This window comes from Amia ocellicauda, chromosome 15 (genome assembly GCF_036373705.1).
Source record: "Amia ocellicauda isolate fAmiCal2 chromosome 15, fAmiCal2.hap1, whole genome shotgun sequence".
Lineage (NCBI taxonomy): Eukaryota > Metazoa > Chordata > Actinopteri > Amiiformes > Amiidae > Amia > Amia ocellicauda.
In genome coordinates this window covers 21953969-21976546 of record NC_089864.1, presented here as the reverse complement: position 1 = coordinate 21976546, position 22578 = coordinate 21953969, and the positions used below count along the sequence as shown (strand labels likewise).

At 39.3% G+C, this 22578-nt stretch overlaps 3 protein-coding genes across 5 annotated transcripts in view; 1 reads left to right on the top strand and 2 right to left on the bottom strand.

The window, feature by feature from the left end:
* b4galnt3b (beta-1,4-N-acetyl-galactosaminyl transferase 3b) overlaps window positions 1-10581 on the top strand; it is a 50327-nt gene extending 39746 nt beyond the window's left edge. Inside the window, exons 14-20 of the mRNA XM_066723982.1 lie at window positions 135-1308; window positions 1966-2246; window positions 2599-2752; window positions 3076-3148; window positions 5002-5155; window positions 5619-5745; window positions 6110-10581. Of these exons, the coding sequence (XP_066580079.1) occupies window positions 135-1308; window positions 1966-2246; window positions 2599-2752; window positions 3076-3148; window positions 5002-5155; window positions 5619-5745; window positions 6110-6218 (2072 nt within the window). The 3' untranslated portion in view covers window positions 6219-10581. The remainder of the gene's footprint in view (window positions 1-134; window positions 1309-1965; window positions 2247-2598; window positions 2753-3075; window positions 3149-5001; window positions 5156-5618; window positions 5746-6109) is intronic.
* Window positions 10582-12301: 1720 nt separating this feature from the next.
* LOC136771906 (toll-like receptor 6) lies at window positions 12302-15036 on the bottom strand. Its single transcript, XM_066724470.1, has one exon. The coding sequence runs from the start codon at window positions 15006-15008 to the stop codon at window positions 12570-12572; it is 2439 nt and encodes an 812-aa protein (XP_066580567.1). The 5' UTR covers window positions 15009-15036; the 3' UTR covers window positions 12302-12569.
* Window positions 15037-17697: 2661 nt separating this feature from the next.
* tnni1c (troponin I, skeletal, slow c) lies at window positions 17698-21901 on the bottom strand. Of its 3 annotated transcripts, XM_066723960.1 has the most exons (7): window positions 21741-21901; window positions 20265-20306; window positions 20012-20143; window positions 19742-19831; window positions 19371-19547; window positions 19197-19294; window positions 17698-18717 (listed from the first exon to the last, which is right to left on the bottom strand). In XM_066723960.1, the coding sequence occupies exons 1-7, from the start codon at window positions 21864-21866 to the stop codon at window positions 18714-18716; spliced, it is 669 nt and encodes a 222-aa protein (XP_066580057.1). In that variant the 5' UTR covers window positions 21867-21901; the 3' UTR covers window positions 17698-18713. The 3 variants fall into 3 exon arrangements, with proteins under 3 accessions (XP_066580057.1, XP_066580059.1, XP_066580058.1); XM_066723962.1 differs by lacking the exon at window positions 19742-19831; XM_066723961.1 differs by lacking the exon at window positions 17698-18717 and having other exon boundaries at window positions 19193-19294.
* Window positions 21902-22578: the final 677 nt, after the last annotated feature.

The following is a 22578-nucleotide window of genomic DNA, read 5'->3' as shown; positions in this document are numbered from 1 at the left end:
GTGTTCATTTCTATTGGTCAGTTTTCTTGGAAGACAGTCAGAGCTTTTTCCCATTTATTTTATGTCATGTTTTTCAGAATTAGTCCCCCTAGTTGCTGACAGTTTCATTTTCTTCCGTCCTCTTTCTCTCCCAGATTTTGGTTTTGCAGACCGGTTGAAAGTGAAGGCATTTTCTGATGGTGATGAAGATGCATTTCAGTATGAAGATCAGAAATTCAAAGAGATGAATCCACAGAAGGATGCTGAAAAAAAGTTTAAGACCCTCCCGGATTATGGTGACGACTATGATGATTATAACTTCAAGCGACGGCGGCAACTCTTCTCTGCTGCTGTCGGCACCAAAGCAGCCCCACGAACGAGACAGAGAAGGAGAAAAATCCAAGTCGATAAACAGAGTCCGGCAAGAAGGAGTCGGCAGCAGGACACAAACCCACAGGATGTGCGTGTAGCTGAAGTGAGAAGGAGTAACAACTTGAGTAAGAAAAAGAAAAATGATTTAAGAGAAGAGTCCCAAAATCTGGAAACTGACCTATGGAAGCAACAAAGGAATTCAGACGTGGAGAAGGGAAAGCGGGGAGTTCCCATGAGAAAATCCATAGAGAATATCACTTATATTGACCACCTAGAGGAGATTAAACCAAATTCCAAGAATGTGGTTCAGTTAAGGCCTAAATCCATTCAAATCCCATTGCTACATTTCAATGCAACCCAAAACCTGTCGCGCCCGACCAGCCATGCATCCGTACGGCATACGTATAACAGCTTATGGAAGGATCACCCTAATTCTATGTGGGACTCAAAGAGGGTGGCCGGAGAGCTGCAGAGAAGAGGATCCCTGCGCAAAATGCCACCCTGGGCAGTTATGAGCGAGGAGAGGGAAGGCGTTCAGGAGCCAGGGAGGGACATGGAGCGAGGGCAGAACAGGTATGATGGGGAGAACCTGGTGGCGCAGGTCTTAGAACCCCCACATGTGGAACGAGATCAAAGAGCAGCAGGGGACAAAAGCCCCCTAGACATTCCCGAGCCAGAGATGGATAACGACAGGATGTGGTTGCAAGTGGCAGACCTTGAGGGGGACGACGCTGATGGAATTGAGGATGGCATGCAGGAGATCAGAAACCCAGCCCTGTACGACCAGGAGGTGGACTGGCAGCAGACGTTCGATGTCAAGCACCTGGATTTCCACATCCTGCGCTCGGACTGGATCGACCTGCGCTGCAACGTGTCCGGGAACTTGCTCCTCGACGAAGAGGAGGCCCAGGCTGTGGTGGAAGCCTTCATGAAGAAGCTAAACGAGAGACACCATGGGTAAGGGCGACGGTTAGGGTTTGGGAGGTAAATCTGTGTTGGTGTAACCTTACAGAGCATCGCCCACAACAGCTTCACAAAAACGTTTTAAGAGATGTCTCCTGCACATTGCATCTGCACAGAGCGATTTGTCAAAGTGCTATTGCTGGTTAGCTGCCTTTTCTTCCATTAATCCACTACTAGAAAGTTAATTATTACAGTATTTCCTGTAGCTAGGTAAAATACCTGAAACCAGTGGAGTACAAACCACTCTTTTAAGCAGCTGCTTCTACAAGAAAGGCAAGTGGATACCCTTTACAGGTCCAAGGTAAACGCTCCTGACGACTGAGATTAATTTATTTTAGCTTCATGTCAGGAACTCACTGAAGGTCTGATTCTTAGTTTGAGTGGCCATCCAGACATTTAAAATTAGCTCAGTCCATCTAATCTTCAACCATAAGATGTGTGCGATTTATATTATTCACAGGGTGGCTTGCTACAATGATTATATAACCAGTACCGTTGATCGCTTCTGGACTAAATATCTGCAGTTGTAATGATTGTGGTTGGCAGGCAAAGAAGGGAGGTTTAAAGAAGCACCCTGTTCAATTCAATTGTGAGTAAGTTAGAACAGCATGGCAATGTTGCTGATGAAGAAGGTGTCTCCGGACTCTCCAGGCGGTTCTCCATGCAGCGGGTGGTGAATGTGGAGAAGCGAGTGGACGGGTCTCAGGGGAGCCGCTACCTCTTGGAGTTGGAGTTGCTGGGGCCGGGGGAACGCACCGTGAGGCTCTCGCAGTATATCTACCTTCTGAACCGGCGCAGCCCGGCCCAGGGGTCTCCCCTGCACTCCAGGAAGGAGTACAAGCAGCACACACGCAGCACCGAGGACCTGCTGCTCTGTAATCCCCTGGGCTTCTCCTGGAGACATAGCGTCACAGTCCACTTCATTGTCCCAGGTCAGGCCTTCATAAAAAGCAGTCATAAAAAGTTATGGCCGCTTTATGACAAAATATTCAGCAGCCTAACATGCCTGGACCTCAGTAGGTTCTCGTGTCCTTTGCCTAGAGTTTCTTAAAAATCTCTATTTAAAGCACCACTAAACTGCCTTTTCCCTGCAACTTCTATTGTCCATTTATGACTGCATGTGAGTTGAGAACCGAAAACTTATATATAGATAAAGCATGTTTTAGGTCAGATAGTTGTTGGATTTGGAGTGTGACAGATAAAACAATCGGTGCACTACTATCTGTATATTGTGAAGGGTTTTTAGAGAAAGTATCTCAGTGGGGATGTTTTGCTCATCAACAGTGAAAAACCAGGCCCGCTGGGTACGGCAGTTTATAGTGGACATGGAGGAGCTGTACCGGGACACTGGGGACAGGAACTTCAACATCATCATCACAGACTACAGCAGCATTGACATGGATGTGGAGCTGGCTCTGAAGAAGTCAGCGCTGCCCCAGTAAGACCTTTCTGGAAGTCTCTTTGATTGGTAGATATTCATGCAGATTGTGCCCCTCTTTAGTAAGAGCGAGGCAAACCACCCCAGTGGCAAAGACTATATATTTCATATCATAAGTTGCTTAACTCTCATTTCATAGTATTGTATACGTTCAGGAGAGGTAGGCAATTGTTACTCTGTAGCCTGTGTCCTATGTGTGTAATTTGGCATTTTAAGGTCTTGCGGTGACCTTATATTTAAGCATGCATTGGTTTCCTGTGTGATTCCAAATGTTACACTATATTCTGGTGTGCAATTTTACATTTTAAACTGACTACTTGCAGGTACCAGTACATGAAACTGAATGGGAACTTCGAACGCTCTGCCGGCCTGCAAGCTGGAATCAACCTCATTAAGGTGAGCCACTATGACTTGTTTACATTGACACATTTCTGATGGTGGCTACAGTGTGAGTGGTGGATGACTTTCTACATACATCTTATCGGTTATCACAGATGACTTTCTTTGAGCTAGAAATCATGATATCAGCACTGTTTATCTGTTTTACCAGACATTTGTAAAACCCATCCATGAAAGTGTCAAAACACATTTTGTCACTTCCTTGTTTCCTGCTGTTTATTTTGTCCATTTTGTCTGTGGTCGCTTTATTTATAACCGTTCACTGCTATACAGTGAGGGAAAAAAGTATTTGATCCCCTGCTGATTTTGTACGTTTGCCCACTGACAAAGAAATGATCAGTCTATAATTTTAATGGTAGGTGTATTTTAACAGTGAGAGACAGAATAACAACATAAAATCCAGAAAAACGCATTTCAAAAAAGTTATAAATTGATTTGCATGTTAATGAGTGAAATAAGTATTTGATCCCTTCGACTTAGTACTTGGCGGCATAGTACCGTATGGCACATGATTGCACATCATGGTTATATCGGGATATGTGCGTATCATGATTATTTAAAATATTAGTGTCATGTTTTTATATTGTAGCAATACTACATGGTAATGGAATGAACCAAAAAGTATAATATATTATAATGTAATAATGAACCAGCACATCTATAATGGCACCACAGCTGCTCATTGCAATGGAAATGTTACCATCTGTCATGGAAATACCTATTACAAATCATTTGCCATAAAGTCTATAGAGTATTTGGTTCACAAAGCAGCTGTGCATGAAAAATACTGATGAAAGGGGAACTGAATCTGAGGGTGTCCACCAGAGTACCTTTCACAACATCCAAGCAGTAGAAAGGTTGCTGTTTTTATCTACAATATGATAAATTTCTCTGCAAGATATTGTAAAAGACCGCAAATATTTGTTTTTTGATCATGTTCTCCAGGCGGTCACACATTCCTATCCAAAACGAATAGTCATGTAGGACTCTCAGAATATGTCTATAACTATAGCTGTTCTATAACTGTGCATCTAAATCTCAGTGGCATTTGCCATCTTTTAATTCACATTGTAGTCATTGGCCTCTGTGTAGCTGTCATGTGCATGCACTGTGGTACAATCTATTACAGTGGGTTAAGGCTTGTCCCAATACATTTGGTTAATAGCATGCATATTATTATTTTTTATTTCTTGGCAGTCGCCCTTATTCAGGGCAAGAATACAGTTAAGTACAAGGCATCAAACATTACAAATTCAAATTTACATTAAACCTAGCAATTCAAAATATAATACATTTTACAACTTCCAATTTACACAGGTAAGTACAATAAGTGAGGTCAAACATCCTGGAAAGGTAAAGCTAAGTGCTGTCAAGATGTTAGGTCACAGTCGAGGGCTACAGGAAAAGGAGCAAAGGGGAATCAATATTGGCAAGCCAGTTTTGTACTTTTTAAGTTTCAAATTGTGCAACAGGAAATGTATAGCTTTTGTGATGTCTGCAGAATTTGCCTGGCACTTCTGTAAAACATGGCAATGAGTTGTTAAGTGTGTACACTCTTATCACCCCACCTTCCAAAGTGTCCCTAACTACAATCATGTTGCTGTAGGTTTGACAATACCAACCTAATAAATTAATGCTATATTTTGACCGCTGTCAAGATAAGAATTGAATTGTATTATTGGCAGAGCTTATCTTCTTTTTGAAACTTCTCGTTTGCACAAGAAGGAAAGAACAGGGAGTAACGCACAACTTCAGTGTGCTTTTCCAGACCAGCATGAAGATGTGTGAATTCATTTTATGGATTAGTAAGTCGACTGAAGCTTGACTAGTTTTTGCCTGTGTATTCGCAGGATAACCACAGCATCGTGTTCCTGTGTGACCTGCACATCCACTTTCCCCGCTCCATCATTGACAGCATCCGCAAGCATTGTGTGGAAGGAAAGATGGCCTTCGCTCCCATTGTCATGAGATTGAACTGTGGGGCAACGCCACAAGAACCAGATGGTACTTACTGGGAAGACACTATTCCAGACCTGTGCAATTTTATAGTTTCTCTGCTGTATAATTTGTTGTTTAAATTCGGACCTGTTGTGTATACTTCTGTTGTTTCTCCACTGATCACTTCCCAAACTGACAAGACATTCTAAGACCATAAAATGAAACTGACTCCAGAAATTCTCAAATATGGGGAAAAAAAAGTGTGTATGTATGTATATATATATATGTGTGTGTGTGTGTGTGTGTGTGTGTGTATATATATATATATATAAGCCTTAATAAAAAAAAAAAAAACGTGCTTTCTCCGCTACTCATTTGCTTGCCCTTTGCACTTCTTATGACTGTTGAATACGTTTGAATACATATAGAATGGAACACACAAAAACATAATCAATATCTAGCATGAAGTGACAGAATAATGCACTTGCTTCCTCTCGTGCTGTGTTCACTGATTGTGTTTGTCTGACAGGCTTCTGGGAGGTGAATGGCTTTGGGTTGCTGGGCATCTACAAGTCCGACCTGGACTCTGCGGGGGGGATGAACACTATGGAGTTCAGAGACCGCTGGGGCGGAGAAGACTGGGAACTACTGGACAGGTAACCTCGGTCTGCCCCTGTCTTTTGAGTCCATCAGTCGACTCAAAACATTTACCTGACAAATAAGATGTCGAATTGTGAGAAGAAGCATGGTTTTAAGTCTACGGAAGAAATGGTTTAGTCGTATTACTACTGAAGCTCAGGTCGGTAGAAGTACAGCACACATTTCCCCAAAGATGACATTGTGTCTGATTTAACACTGACATTTGTATTCTGGGGACTTTTTGGTGAAGAGTCCTCAACTCTTTTAAACTGATAAATCTGTAATTTGTAGCAAAGGCACAAATAGACAGATAAATATATTCATGATTTAAAACACATGCCTGGAAGACACTCTCTGAGTATATTCCGTTTCTCCTGACAGGATTTTACAAGCTGGACTGGAAGTGGAGCGAATATACCTCAGGAACTTCTTGCACCACTATCACTCCAAGCGTGGGATGTGGAACAGGCGTCCCCTCAGATCCACGTAGCATTGACCCTGGGGGCGCTCACTATGGTTAGCTCAGGCACTTTAATTCAGCTGACCTCCTCTTGTGAGAAGCTATCAAGGTGATGGTGAGAATGAGGCTGGCGTTGGATGGAATCCTGGTCAGCTGTCAGGACAAGGACTAAGTCACATGTTTTTGATATGTTGTTTAGTGTCATTTTGTTTTTGTTTTCTATTCTTTAAAGGTCATACCTTCAGGTTTTTAACTTTAATGTATGCCCAACCCCTACCCCAAAAGAAACTACTGAAAAACAACAAGAACATTTTTTTTTTTTTTTGCGGAAGTGTTAGGTGGACCGTTTCTATTTTACTTGACTGTCTCGGGAGAAGAAAACCATGGAAGACTTTTTGTCACTCATTCTAAAGGTGGTATGATTTAAGATTGTTAATGTCAATATATATTTGTATTCTATATTGGGAGAATAAATCTTTATAGAACTTAGCTGTCAGCTCTTCAGATTAGACGTCTGTTTAATCAAGAGTTAATGGGGCAAGACAGATACACCATATAATGGCTATGGCAGCATCATAAATGCAATATTCCCAACAGCAACTGACAACAGACTGTTGAGCAACAGACTTGGTTTGTTCCTGTTGGTGGGGGAAAGTCACAAGCATTTCATGGCTGTTATTAATAATTGGAATATGGAAACTTAACAGAATGATCCTGCAGTCACATGATCAACAGTCGATGGGGGAAAGCAAAATAATGAAATGTGAATCATAGTAAACCGAATCTTAAAATAACCATGGTCTTTTTTATTATATAAAAAATGGCTTTTAGCAGGTGAATTCGAAATGTTTTCGCTTGCAACCAGCATATTAACTGCCTTGACAGTGAAATATATATATGGAGGGAAAAGAGACTTAGTGCCAAGGCTTTGTATAGCGCCAAAAATGATAGAAAAATTAAAAACAAAAAACAAAAAAATCTGCTTTCAAATCTCTACTGTAAATAAGGTTCTGTGAAACAATGGCCTGGCTCAACAAAAATGTATACATTTGAAATGTGTAAGAGAAATTTAATCCAATGAGTGGCCTATTTGATTACTTGAAATGCCAAAGAACTGTGCAATAAATATTTGAAAAAGAAGGAAAGCAGTTTGTGGGGATATCTGTCTTTAAACTGTATTTAACTTGATTCCGTTTTTAATTGTTTTTAAGGTAAAATGATGGTTATTGAAATGACAGAATAATAATGCATACATTAATAAGTGTATTATATGCTAGCTACCATGGTGTCCACCTGTACCATTTGGATTAAGACACTGGTCAAATTCTTGTGTATTGATTCTAGAAATCAGACGTACGCTTTGCCCAACGATGGACACAATTGTAAATTGTTAATGTCATGTCATTAATTAGCTTTTTAGGGTGTTTCGTGGGTTATATGTACATGACATGGGAAGTAAAGAGTAATGTCAGATTTTAAGCAAAAACTACTTCAAAAACCAAATAAACTATTTTGTTAAAGGGACTTGGGTACAGTGAGGGTTGCAATTGGAAAAACGTGGTTACTACAGGTTCTACACTTTTCCTTTCATCTTAACCTATATTTTATTCCTATAATGGTAAGCTAAAATAGGTGTTCTATGAATTGTTAACTAAGACCCTCGTTTTGCAGCAGCTCTCTGATAATTCGAACAGTAAACACATGTTGATTATCTGCAGTGATCCAAACCAAATCCTCATATTTACATTTCAATCTTACAGAGGCACAGACACCTGAGGTCGATTCAGCCCAGCTGACATTTAAGATGTGTACAGCCTTTAATGAGTTTAAAGTCCTATAAATGTTCTTATGTTCCTGGAGAGGCGCAGACTCTTCAGATATTCCCTCTTCATTTGTTTCAGGTCTTTAGGAGTTGATGATTGAGAGAGACCTACAGAAGGTGCAGAATTGTGGCTCTCCAGGACCAGGGTTGACTGCCCCTGGTCTATACAGTCAGTTTTTTTTACATAGAAATTAATTATATTTCATTCCTTTGCCTATGTGTTTAACAGGGGTGGAATTTTCAGCAATTCAGCATTATTATATATATTTTTATTTTTATTGGATAAATTGCCAATGGCACACACGATGCTCCCTCCTCTGTAGAAGGCAGAGTAAATATCATGTAGTGTTGGCTTGTGCAAATATGGCTTTGAAAAGTACTCTCCACAGGTGATATACACAGTCTAAGGCTCAGCTCAAAGATGCTGTTCATACTTGCTACATTTTGTTTGGCATTACATACTGTGACCCTGTGTGGGGCTGGACACAGCGTCTGGGGCTCTGTAGGTGGAGTTTAGGCACACAGTCACATGGAGGCAGGGAAATAGGGTGCAAGGAGATGTTTATTGTACAGTGCTTGAGTGAAAACTGAAACAAAACCCTAGAACTACACTGAAAACTAGTTTTTCATTTAAGCTATATATATATATATATATATATATATATATATATATCCATTTCTATCAATATTTCAACATTTTAGTGTTTAAGATCAGAGCTGTACAATTTCATTTTAGCCTAATTCGGTACCATCTTGAAAATAGACTGGGAATGTGAAATCTGAGTGTCATTTGATATGCAAGCGAGTCATAGTTAATCTCACTGCATCGCTTACTTGATTGGTTACTTATTGTACTTCAGATCTCATTTAGAAACATTTAAGGGTGTTTTTTGTTTGTCCCATCTGGGCTCCTATAGGACCACTAAAATTATATTTCTAGGCCTATCTCTTTCGATTAAATTAATGAAAGCAGATAAATATGATTTTCATTTTTTTGGTGATTTCTTTTCTTAATTTTGAGATGGTTTTGCATCTTATTACAATTTAAAAAATACTGTAATGATTTTCCTACTTTGGTTTAAACATGTCTGTTGCTGTGAAGTTGTGCCTTATTAAGTTCTGAATCTGTCTAATTGGATTGCTTCAGTTTATGAAAAAGGAAATGAAACTGGTTTGGTATTATGCGGGGTCTGTTGTAACGTTTATCAGGCACAAATTAACTTCTGTGGTTCAATACTCTGGCCGATGAACTACCTCAGAAATGCAAATTAGCTGTGCAGTGAAGAGGCTATATCAGCAGTTAAAACCTGTTTCCTGCTTGACAACCTCTTTTGCTTGCAATTCCAGATGTGCCGTTTGTTTTCGGTATTGAGTTGTTGTTGGTTTTTTTTTTTTATGGTGATTTTCATTTGTGTGGAGATAACATTTTCTTTATCGGCATAGTCTCTGTTTGATAGCCCACTGTAACTGACAGGCCAGATGTTATCCACTCTTTGTGAATGAGTTATGAGGTGGTTTTGCAGTTAAAAGGGGAACCTGGCTGTTCTGTAGAACACACACATGATATGTTACTGTGATACTGAATGATATCTGGACTTTGTATAAATGTTTTCCATTCATACCCTGCTTAATCATTTCCAGGTTTACAAGTAATTTACTCTTTACTTGCTGGGATTAATCTAATAAAATGATAGTGTATGTAATAAGAGGTATATTTACAAGGGGCTCCACTTTGTGAATCTTTAACCAGGTAGATGCACTCATTCCTTTAGAAGAAAGTTTCATTAATGTTGGCAGGACTTTTTACACAATGTCACAATTCACTCTTAGCACATCATAGTCTTAACAATTTCTCAACAGTAGATTTTCCCATTAGTTTTGGATTATACATTTTTTTTTGCTCATCTAATTATTTATGGAGTGAAAAGATCATACAAAAGTTGGACCATACAAACCTAATGAGTTGTTTCTAATACTCGACCTGAGGATACTGGCTCTCGCAGCGGGGGACATGCCAACGTAATTCAGCGATTGTGACCACACACTTTTTGCTTAGAATGGTACTTTATGGCAGTAAGCTGAAGTCTTAAAATTCATTTTTTTCCAACTTTCAGGAGATACAAAACTACTTTTTCCAGTAGTTTTTATAGTTTAGAATCTTCTTTTTGTGGTTTGTGGAGTGTTTTAGCTCTGCGTCCCACTATTCCACCTTTGTCACCCCAGTATCTCCTACACTCATCCTGGAAGGGTGTAGTCCAGCAGGTTTTCCAGCTCTTTTTAAATGGCTACCACTTGGGAAATTGGCAAGGGCAGTTAATTTAGTTCCATTAATACAATAATTAGTTGAATAGGCCATTAAGTGCTCTGGTGGAACACATTGTGGCCCTTCAGCTCCAGGGTTGGCGACCCCTGGTTTTAGATGAATGTTTGTTTTTCTCCTATTCCTACTTCAAGGTCAACACCAGTAGTTTGAAAACCAGCTTTGATGACTTGAGAGAATATGGTTTCTGTGAAATTGTTGTTTGTGTGTGCAACTGTGTTTTTTGTATTCAAATAAAATGTTCACAATAATATGTATCGATTTTGATTTCTTTGTGGGAAGTGGAGTCCTGCCTGCTATACAGCAATTAAGCAAACCTAACATCTTTTTCTTTGAGTTTCAGTTTCAGTGTATAAACCTGCCTTTAATGGATTTTATAACACAGCAGATACGTTTTTTCTATCAAACTATCCAGTTCACATTTCTACATAACAAATGCCGATATATACGATAATTCCTTGTTAAGCACTGTTATTCAATGGTATTTTACAAGAAAGACTAATAAAATAATGAAACCATTAAATAATACTGATATTAATCTTAGTAAACTGCGGCCTGTGTTGCTATTGACCTCAAAGAAACTGTCATTTTATCTCGTTGCGAATTATTCTAACAAGTAAAACCAGGATTCCATTTTAAATTTAAATACAATTCTATATTTTTTGCTCAATTTAGTGTTAATTTTAACTATTTTATTTGTAATAAAGGCTGTCTGCTGCCTGCCTTTCAAACACTGCTGAGTCAGCACGTTAGGCCAAACTTAATTATATGTATATATTAGTTTTTTAGAACACAGTGCTGTATCAAAAATTTAATTTTTTCTTGTTACAAATTAATATTATATGTAAAACCAACACACTTGCATACTTTTTCACAACCAAAGCATTGAAAATAAAAATACAATTATATATTTTTCCCAACTTAAAATAACAAGCCATTTAGTGTTAGTTTTAACTATTTTATTTTTAATACGAGCAGTGGGGAAGTGTGCTCCTATCTGCTCCACCGATGCCCCCTGCCTCTAAAACACACGCCGCTGCAGTGCATGCCGGAACCTGAGCCGGTTTACACAGCCAGGATCAAATGCTACCAATGCATCTGATCCGGATCTGTGCCATCTCCCTGAGAGGTTCATTTGATTCGATCGACGAGCGTTTACATTGCCATTTCAGGCCCTGATCAAATGCTACCAATGCATCTGATCAGGATCAGAAGTGGCAGTGCAAATGCGCCTGTAGTACAGAATATGTATACTTGTTTTATCTTTTTAAATGTAATAGCACATACAAAGTTTAATAAATGCTATACAGCCAACAGTTACAACTACTGCAAAATACTACTGTAAACTACAATCAGTACTCCCTAAATTAACATACCAAAATTATAACCATTACAAGATTTTTTAATTAGCCATAAAATAAAACGCAAGATACAAACAGTTTAAAAACTTTACATTCTTTAAAATGAAACTTTCAAATATTCATCCAAAATAATATATAATGTGAAGGCCAAATTCACATCACAACCTTGACATTTGATTTGCCAGTGTCTACCCAGTGGAAAGCTGATGTCACGATTGGTGGATTCTCATTTTAATCCTGGCCTAAATGATCAAGCAAATGTTGAATCTTCTTTGAGAACCTGCAACAGATGGAGCCTCCCTTATGTTATGCATACAGAAGAAAATATAATTGAATTGATCGATCCTAGAAGAATCATCATCTCTCAACATCTGTGTAAATAAAAAAACTATGATTCTTAACATGCTAGCATTTCAGAGATGGAATAATTCTTGGTAACATTTCTACAAGGTGTCACAAAGCAAAACGTCTGTCAAAGGTGATTGCCAAGACAAATCTATCAAGGACTACTCAATCTATTTGAGGACTATTGATTTAGAAATCCCAGTGTCACATAAAACTCAAATACTTATTTGATAACCCAATGACAATTAATACGGTTGCGCAAAAGTGCATTTAACATTTCTCAGCTTTATTACCTGCTTTATTACTTTGTCATTGCTGTTGGAAACTCACAGTCTCAAAATCTATACTCCAAAGAAAGGAAATCACTTCAATGAGAACAAAGCTTTCTTGCTTCATTTGGTAGCTGTACATTTAAGGTGGTCAGCTGTATAAGCAAAGTAAGTGTATTTTCATATCATTCATTTGTATTCAAAATCAGTTTAGCAATGAAAAACATTTAAATCTATAGTTTAAGTATGTAGGTGGTGTGTGGACTAATCGGTGTCGCTCAGAAGCGGACATGATTCAGCGATTTCCCTTGCCACTTGCTTCATGACAATGCGATCATCAGCTACTTGCAGCATGGCCTTCAGGCTGGCCCAGAAGATCCGCCGTTTCCCTTCCTCCTCTGGCCACTCCAGGTAAGTCCGCTGCTGGAGCAGAGTGCGGAGCCTCAGAAACTTCCTGGGGAGAGAGTCTGCAGGAATGGGCTCCAGCAGAATGAAGACGAGGGAATCCTCCTTGATGCTGAGAGCGCGGTGATGAGCGAAGAAGAGCTCGTAGTTGCACCACTCGCTCTGGACAAAGTTCCGAGACAGCACGAACAGCGTCTTATAGCTGCTTTCCACACAGTTGATGATGTTATCTATGATCCAGTCCCCTGGCATGAAATCCCGCTCATGAATGCAGAGGCTGAAGTTTGTACACTCCAGGTTGGGTACCAGCTGGCTGTCCACCCAGCTGGAGTCAATCTGGCTGTAGGAGATGAAGGCGTGGTAGTGGAAAGCACCTTTGCTCAGTCGCTTGGCTCCCTGGTAGCCCCTCTGTTTCACCCTCATCCACACCCACAGCATCCGCAGGTACCAGGCTCCATCAAACATGTGAAAAACAAGCCCCAGGACTGCGAAACTAACCACGATCAGTGGAACAGCTATAGCCGCACGGAGTCCTGGGTCACATGACGCCCTGCTGGGCTGATACTCATTTAAAGTCTTTCCTGCCAATTCTGAGGGGGCATTACAGGTGTATTGAGATGGCCAGTCAAGTAAAAGAGATTTATTGAAAGCAGTCACAAACCAGTATGAATCACAGGTGCAGCTAAACGGATTATTGCTGGCCTTTAGCTGCTTCAAGCCGCGCAGGCCTCCCAGAGATTGTTTGCTCATGGTGAGGATGTTGTTTTGGTCCACATGCAGCACCTCCAATCTGGGAGCCCAGAGATTAGTTGGTAGGGTCCTTATAGTGTTGGAGCTCAAAAAGAGATGTGTTAAGTTCGGTAGCAAGGAAAGAGCCTCCTGGTTCAACTCTGTAATGCCTGTCTTGGAAAGATTGAGACTTCTGATGTAAGGGGAAAGGTTTGAAAATATAGAGTTGCCCAGGTCATTATTGCTCAAGGAGAGGCTGGTTAGCTGAGGAGACCAAGTACAAGGTCCATTAAGCTTAATGGAGTTGAAGCTGAGATCCAGTGTGTCTAGAGTCTTCATCTGTTGGGTCCTCTCGGAGATGAAGTCCAAGTCTTGAAATTTGTTGTTTCTCAGAGAAAGCCGCCTCAAAGCTGGGAAGACATTGGTGTAAGAACAGCCAAACCACCAAAACCCATGGTCTGTGAGGAGATTGTTGGACAAATCTAAGACCTCCAGTGATGGCAAAGAGGAGATTAAGTTGCAAGGAGAGATATTCATCCCAGTTCCAGAAAACTTCACATAAGTAATTTGGGAAAAGAAGGTTACATTGATATTAATTTTAGGATAAGTATACTGGTAATGGTGAACATTGTCAAATATTACTGCCTTGACATTGTGTGATTGATTGTATCCTGGAATGCCTGGAAACACAATGCCTTCAGGTGTGTCCTCATTATATGTTATATTAAAAAATCCAAGTACTTCAAGTTTAGTCTCAAAAATATTCAGAAGAAGCTTAGTCATCACTGAACTATTGAACCAGGTGTCCACAAATGAGATTTTGGTCAACGATCTCATACCTTTCAACCCCACAAAAGGGTCAATGGAAACATTGCAAAAATTTGGAAGAAATTGTATCAGGTTTAAGCTCTGAACTTGCGTTTCATCTAGGTCCTTCAGAATAATGTGGAACATCTGGGACCTTTCACAGAAAGTCATTCTGAGTGTTAGTTTCTCCAGAAACTGTAATCGAGTAAAAGAACCTGATTCATAGCTGTCTAACCCAAGACCATCCCCGAGACTCAGCTCTTTTAAAGGCTTGTCCTGCAAAGGGCCAAAATCTGTGGCATTTATTGACCTAGCGTTTGGACTCCCAAGTGCAAGATACCTGAGAAAAAGAAAATTCTTAAACGAGTTTCCAAGAGCATAACTTCCATACAGGTTGCTTGATATGTCAAGGATCATTAGTTGAGGCAATGCCAAGTCTGGGATGTTTTTGAGGGAATTGTAGGAAATGTTGAGCACCTGTATTTTGGAGTTGTCCGGGAAGACTGTAGGCGAGATGTATTCCAAGCGGTTGTGAGTGAACTTCAGGATGCAGAGGTTGGACAGAGCAGCCAGATCCCCACTGTTGAGTCGAGAGATGTTGTTGTGGGAAAGGTCCAGGTATTCTGTGTTCAGAGGCAAGTTGTGTGGTATTACTGTAAGATTGAGGCCAGACAAATCCTTCTTAGTATCTCTTGTAATCCTGCACAATAAAGCATTGTTTTCTTTCTTTTCTGCATCCCTCCCCCACACTATTAATGGCATCAGCAGCAGGATGGAGGCAACAAAGTGAAAGACAATATCCATCCTGAAAAAGAGCAAAGTGATAGATAACATTAATGCTGATTTTAGCCCAGCAAGAGTTTCCTTTCAAACTTATAATAAATGTGAAAATGTATCCACAATATTTTCTTTGTCTTGGGTGGCCTGGTTTCTTAGGTCACTTTTACATGTTTTTCATTGCAGAAGAAGAGCAAAACAACTGGAAATATCCTTTACATCTTTTTTACATTAATAGAAAATAATAATGTAAACATTGATTTAACATTTATGTTTAAGTTGTTTATTAGTTTGAGATTTATTTTGCTTTTGACATCAATACAAATCCTCCTTTTAGTAACCAAGGCTGTAGTACAGAACGTCTCATATAATATTCATAATATGATGATCTACACCCTTGTGCTGGGTCCTCAGTGACATCAATATTGAATATTTATATTTAGTGGCTAAATGTGTTAAGTCAAAATGTATATTTGCAATCATTTTACATTTATATCTGAATGCTGAAGCCCCAAATGGCATATAAGATCTGTAATTATAAACACATCAATTATGTAAAATTTAAGAAACGGGGAATTCCCCTCTGTGGGAATGACTGTTAATGAAATGTTTGCTGTTTCTTTCATGGTTGATTAATGACACGATGTTAGATTTGAGCAATTGAACACTATTAACAACTTTTCAATTTGTTGTTTTGTAACTAACGCTACAAGAGTTTATTCTACTGTGCCAGTACTGCATCAGTATACTAATTAACATAACATGTAGTGTAACAGAAACATATAGTTTGATTCCAACAACGTAACATACATTTTCAATTTGAATGACTAAACCTTTACAAACACTTGTATTTTGTATATATTAAACCACCAAATTATGTTAAAGGTAAACTAAATAAAGCATACATTTGTTTCAGAGTAAGAGTTCACAAGCAGTTTGTCCAAAATCACCCACACAAGGACTGTAATTATGCCAGGTTACCTGTTTTGCTGTCTCTGAATAGCAGCTCCCCGGTCAGTCTTGATACTCAACAGTTCTTGTAGTGCTATATTATCTTCTACATAATTAACAGTGCTTCCTCATTCTCTGAATACAGTTTTATCTGTAAAGTGCTTTATATCTCTAAGGTGTAGTTCATGAGACAAATGAGACTCCTAGTGGACAAAGGCAGCATCCAAATAGTTGCTGCAGTGAGGGCAAGTACTTTTCTGTGAAGTCGCATCCCCTCTACCATTGGTGTGACTTCTGCAAGTGTCCAAAATGGGAATCGGGAATGCCTGAGGCCACTTACCCTGTTTCCACCATAATCCCACCTCAAACTACACTCAGGGAGTGCCCATATTGTAGTAATTTTAAATAAAACAAAATAGACATATATATTCCTGCCAAAATATCTGAATGATGATGATGATGATGATGATGATGATGATTGTAGTGTATTGAGATGCTGTTCTTGCTGGGAGACGGTAATGATGGTGACTACTTGAATGCTCGATATGTTATTGTTTCAGGTAGATTGGTGATGATAAAATACAAATTTAAGTAAAATATTTGTGAGTGAAGTGTCTGCATCACTAATTGGTGACAAAAATAAGGGCTGTGGAACTTTGTTTAAACGTCTGTGGTGGTAAACATTATCTTACCCCCAGGGGCACCACTAAACACGGACACCACAGATCTTTTGTATATATGGAGAATACCAATGGACTGGATCAAACTGAAGAGTGGTTAGAAGGGCTATGCTACTACATGGCTTAAGGCAACCAGTGCAGGGGAATTTTTCTAACCTACCAGGAGAGAAAGGTACCTTTGAACGAGCTAAACCTGTTCTAGATACTTACTTTTCCCCTCGCAAGAAATATCGTCTTTGAACATCAGGAGTTTTCACTTAAGATCCCAATCGCCAAGTAAAGTTAATGAATTGAGGGAGGTGGTTAAAACGTGCCAGTTTGGGTCAACTTGAATCTGAAGCGGATGCGTTTGTTAACTACGCAATGTCGCCATGTAGCGGCAGATATTGTAACCCACTCCAAAAATCGACTTGGTCAGAGAACATAAAACCGACAGCAAGCAGTCAAGTCGCATATTTTCTTTGTGCTTTACCAGCACACAAGATGAAGGTCCAGAAAGAATGCAGAAGTATTGTATTGCAAGAAAAATGGTCATCTGCCATAAGTTTTATAGAATGAAAGCCAGAGCCGAACCTCACATCGACCACAATAACGACAATGCAAGGCCACAATGCATTTGTGTGTTCAGTGGGAGCCGATGGGGGAAAAAGGGGAAAATGATAACTGCCGCAGGGTTTGAGAAAAACTTCTTCAGTGAGGCACTTTTCAGAAAGCAGCAGCAATTGAACTGTTCCAACAAAAGAACGACCCTTTGCATGTGATCAGACTGCTCCACTGCACTGTTTGGGATATTACATCTCCTCATACTATATCTGGCACATCCAGCAGACCAAAATCTGTGGCTGAAAGTCAAGCCAAACCTACTGCCAAAGCCACAGGGTGGAACCTGTCACCGGGGAATTTGACCCTGAATACCAGGCCATTTGTTTTTATCGCCACACTTTTCAAGCTATTGTAGGATACAGTGTTTCGCATGCTTTACATTATAACACCCATGGCTACATAACACTTTAACCTTTTCAAAGTATGGGACACATTTCCAATTACAGTTAATAGTTTTATTTAGAGTGTTTAATGCAATACAATGTAATACAATACATCAAGGACCCTAGTGTACATTTTGCTGATTAAAAAAGTCTTCATTTTGAGCATGCGAAAACTTGATTTGCTGAGCTGAAGGTCGGCGTTAAACATGTTTTTACTTGCCTGTGTCATGCAAAATTGAGTAACACATATATCAGTCCTTAGTTGTAGTTTTTTTACAGCAGAAAACATATTTTTATGGCTGCTGAAACCAAAAACAAAGAAACTACAAGTGACTGTGAGTTACATATGTGATGTTTTTTCCCTTTATTTAAACTTACTGTATATCTTAAAATAGCATTACTTTTAAATATAGATTTGGCCATAGTGTGCTAACATATAATGATAATAATAATAATAATAATAATAATAATAATAACAATAATAATAATAATAATAATAATAATAATAAACAGTGGAGAATTATGTTTGTATGTATAAATGTCATGTTGATAAAAGTAAAACAAATTTGGAAATGATTAAACGTTTAGTTTACCAAATAAAATGTATTCATTAACAGCAAAACACTTTATTATTTGAATATTTATTAGTGGAGGAGAATAGATTACAGGGTCACAAAAGCAAGACTTAAGAAAACCATTATAAGTTGCATTACAATTATATGGTCTGGATAAACATTCTATATAAATGCTTTTTAGATGTATATAAGTGCCCAGTGACAAAAACGAATGAGAAATATATCTGGTTACAAACAATAGAAGAAAAAACTCACACATAAATCTTACATCAACTTACACAACTGGCAGAAAGAAGATAATATTAGAATAACAGTAAATACATGTGCATGTTTTTAGCACAAATCATACTGCTTTTTGTTCTGAGTTCCAGTTTTATGATGAAAATAAGAATGTAATTCTATAATGTGGCTGGAAGAAGAAACATTATTGGGTAGAGTTCATTCCAGTACTGGAGGTTATTTCGCTATAGTCACAGCAGACTTTCAAAACATTTGGTTTCACCTGTAAAACAATGAAATTATTGTTATTTTTAAATGTAATGTCCTGTTTATATATCCTAAAATAGTAGGGTAATTGCTGATCCCCAATCCAGTTGCTTTAATAAATGACCCCTTGAAACATCCATTTGTAAAGACTATTGAATTATTTAACTATATAATGCTGATCCGTTTTTGTGTGTAATTCAGTAATTTAGAGATTATTTGCAATCACTTGAATACCCCTATTCTCCTTAACTTAGGAAGTTACTTGCTAACTCAGTATATTTATAATATTACATTGATCTTTTGAAACTGCTGACAGGACCAGGATTGGATACTCCCCCTCCACAACCTAATATTGTCTTATATTTAAATAGTATATTTATATACTTGTTATGCCATATGTATTCTACCAGCTATTTCATTTTCCTGCAGACTACTTTGAAAGGTAGTAGTTATATTGTCAGGCTTTGTCAAGAACTGAAAAAGATGACTACTTACTGCCCACCACCAGCAGCATCAAACATCTTCTTCCTTCCCTCCATTCCAGACATAGCCTCCACATTCTTACGCCAGTCCCCAACCTCAGAGGTGAGCACCTACAAGAGGAGGAATAGTGTTAACACCAGCGCTGCAACAGTAAGTAACGACAGACCCAATGCATGCAGGAGGTACCTTCTCCGAGTCTTCCTTCTTCACAGACTTGAGATTGGCCCTCAGATCAAAGGACCCCTTGTGTTTGGAGCCCAGCAGAGCGCGCAGCATGGCATCGGCCGAGACACGCACTCGGCGCAAGGCAGGCTTCTTGAACTTCCCTCTCAGGTCCACTATTTTCAGGGTGAGCTCATGAATCTAGCAAGCACACAATACAACCACCATCAGTAACAAGCTGTATTCAGTAACTTATTTCTTTTCTGTGTAGTTCTCTGACCTCTAAAGAGAAAAACTTGTAATGATGCAATCAAATGAAACTGTACGATAGGTGAATAGCTGAGATCTGAGCTGAGGGAATAGCTGCTCCCTTAAAACCCCACACACTCCATTACCTCCCGACAGTTCTTGATGACTTTGGCCTCGATGTCGTAGCGCTCCTCGTCCACACGCTCAGTGATGTCATTTAGCTCCCGGCACAATTTCTGCAAACAGGCCAACAGACTGTAGTGTGTTTCGTTTTTATTAATTGGATTTCACATAATGAGTAAAATGAGGGAGAACTAAACCATCTACAATGCACTATTATTATAATGATTATGGCATTATTATTTGCATTTGTTTAACAGCTATGACAGAGAAATGAGAAAGCCTGTCCCCCTTACCTGTAGACCGGCTAAATCCAGTCCTGAGAACTGCACTGGAGGCACGCGTTCAGCCAGATAGCGGACCTTCTCCTCTTCCCTCTCCGATTTCTCCGTCTCCAGGTCCTCCTTCGCCTTGGCCAGCATGAGAATCTGCAAGAACAGCAAGTGGCTGCAGTTGAGCTGAGTACAACACTGTTTCACATTTGTACAGATGAATCAAAGGCTTAATTTGATTAATCTGCTTATTTATTTGAATAGTGTAGCACCATACCTTTAGAGAAAGCTTCCGAGATGCAGTAATCTTAGATTTTGGCTGATTAAAAAAGCAAGAGAGAAGGGAAAAAAGTCAGTGCTTAAGAACATTTCTATGTACAGTACACTTGTTTACATGTTGCCTTATGACACCTGGCATATGATGAGTAAAAGAGCAATTTCAGTTCATAATGGTTGTTGAATTCAGTTAGATTCAACATATGCAACAAAGGGGGAAACAAGGGACCGTAGACCTTATGTACAGTTAGGTCCATAAATATTTGGACAGTGACACAATTGTCATAATTTTGGCTCTGTACGCCACCACAATGGATTTGAAAGGAAACAATCAAGATATGTTTTAAGTGTAGACTTTCATCTTTAATTTGAGGACAGTTACATCCAAATTGGGTGAACGGTGTAGGAACATTTTTATATGTGGTCCCCCCAATTTTAGCGGCTCAAAGGTATCATGAATTAAATTGTGAGTTTCAATACTTGGTTGCAAATCCTTTGCAGTCAATGACTGCCTGAAGTCTGAACCCATAGACATCACCAGATGCTGGGTTTCTTCCCTGGTGATGCTCTGCCAGGCCTGCACTGCAGCTGTCTTTAGTTCCTGCTTGTTCTTGGGCCGTTTTGCCGTTTCAACAAGTGAAATGCTGCTCAATTGGATTCAGGGCAGGTGTATTTACTCTGGTGAAGTCTTCTCTTGATTGTTGACTTTGACACTGATACGCCTACCTCCTGGAGGGTGTGCTTGATCTGGCCAACTGATGTGAAGGGGTTTTTCTTCACCAGGGAAAGAATTCTTCTGTCAGCCACCACAGTTGTTTTCCATGGTCTTTCGGGCTTTTTGGTGTTCCTGAGCTCACCAGTGTGTTCTTTCTTTTTAAGAATGTCCCAAAAAGTTTATTTGGCCACACCTTATGTTTTTGCTATCTCTCTGATTGGTTTGTTTTGATGTCTAAGGCAAGACTGAAGGCAAAACGCCCCAAGAACAAGCAGGAACTAAAGACAGCTGCAGGACAGGCCTGGCAGAGCATCACCAGGGAAGAAACCCAGCATCTGGTGATGTCTATGGGTTCAGACTTCAGGCAGTCATTGACTGCAAAGGATTTCCAACCAAGTATTGAAACTCATAATTTAATTCATGATTATGTTATAAAAATGGGTGTAATTCCTACACTGTTCACCCAATTTGGATGTAACTGTCCTCAAATTAAAGATGAAAGTCTACACTTAAAACATATCTTGATTGTTTCCTTTCAAATCCATTGTGGTGGTGTACAGAGCCAAAATGATGACAATCATGTTACTGTCCAAATATTTATGGACCTAACTGTATATCTGATTTCAAATTTTGATTTACTTTCAGATCTTTTTCAAAATACCAGTTAAGCCTTTACCTAGCAGTTGCCTAAGTATGATCTTTATTTATAATCTTATTTTAAGGGCCTGAGGGCTCTAGGTGTAAATCCAATTAGTCCACTACCTTGGCGTGAGTCTCTCCTATGTTTGACATGGGTGCTGGGGCAGGGGTAGCCTGTTTTGGTGGGGTAGGTTTAGGTGGCTCGGGTTCAGCTTCATCCTCTTGCTGTTCCTCTGCTTCGGCCTCCATCTCAGTCTCTTCAGCGATAGTCTCAGTAAACGACTGTACCTGAAAGAGAACATACATGGCAATAATCTGGTATCATCTCCACCATAGGGGGTAAGATGAAAGACCAGCAAGATACCACACATTATCCTGTCCAATGCAGTGGGGCCAAACACTCCCATGTTCACAGATTGCTTTTCTCACTGTAATTTTCTCAGATGAGTGCAAGTTTTATCGTCCTCAGACAGTGATGATGCATCTTTTATACTGCCCACTTTTTCATTGAATCATTTCTGAGCCACAACAAACTATAGTCATCTATCTGTCATGAGGCAGGGTGCAATTTGGGACACATCATTACAATGGTGCTCAGTAAAGAGGCCACTATCTGTGAAGAACCTCGCCCAGACAATACTTGATCCATTGAAATGGTTGCCTGAATGTTCTCTGATTGTTGTATAGTAACATTGTGCGCACATTTCAAATATCCCTCAAAATTGGAACAAAAATCTATTATTTTCCATGCATATATATTATATATTTAAATAGATTATTTTTATATTTAACATTTCAGTCTCCATATTTTTCATTATTGGTGAATATTGTTTCTCTGGCATATAGTTATATAAATGTAATTGTATACTGTTATTTTAAAAGGTTTTGACAACATCCCCTGGAGTCTACAATTTTGTGTTGCCACATCTTATAGTTATGTGTTCCCTTTGTTGCAATGTTG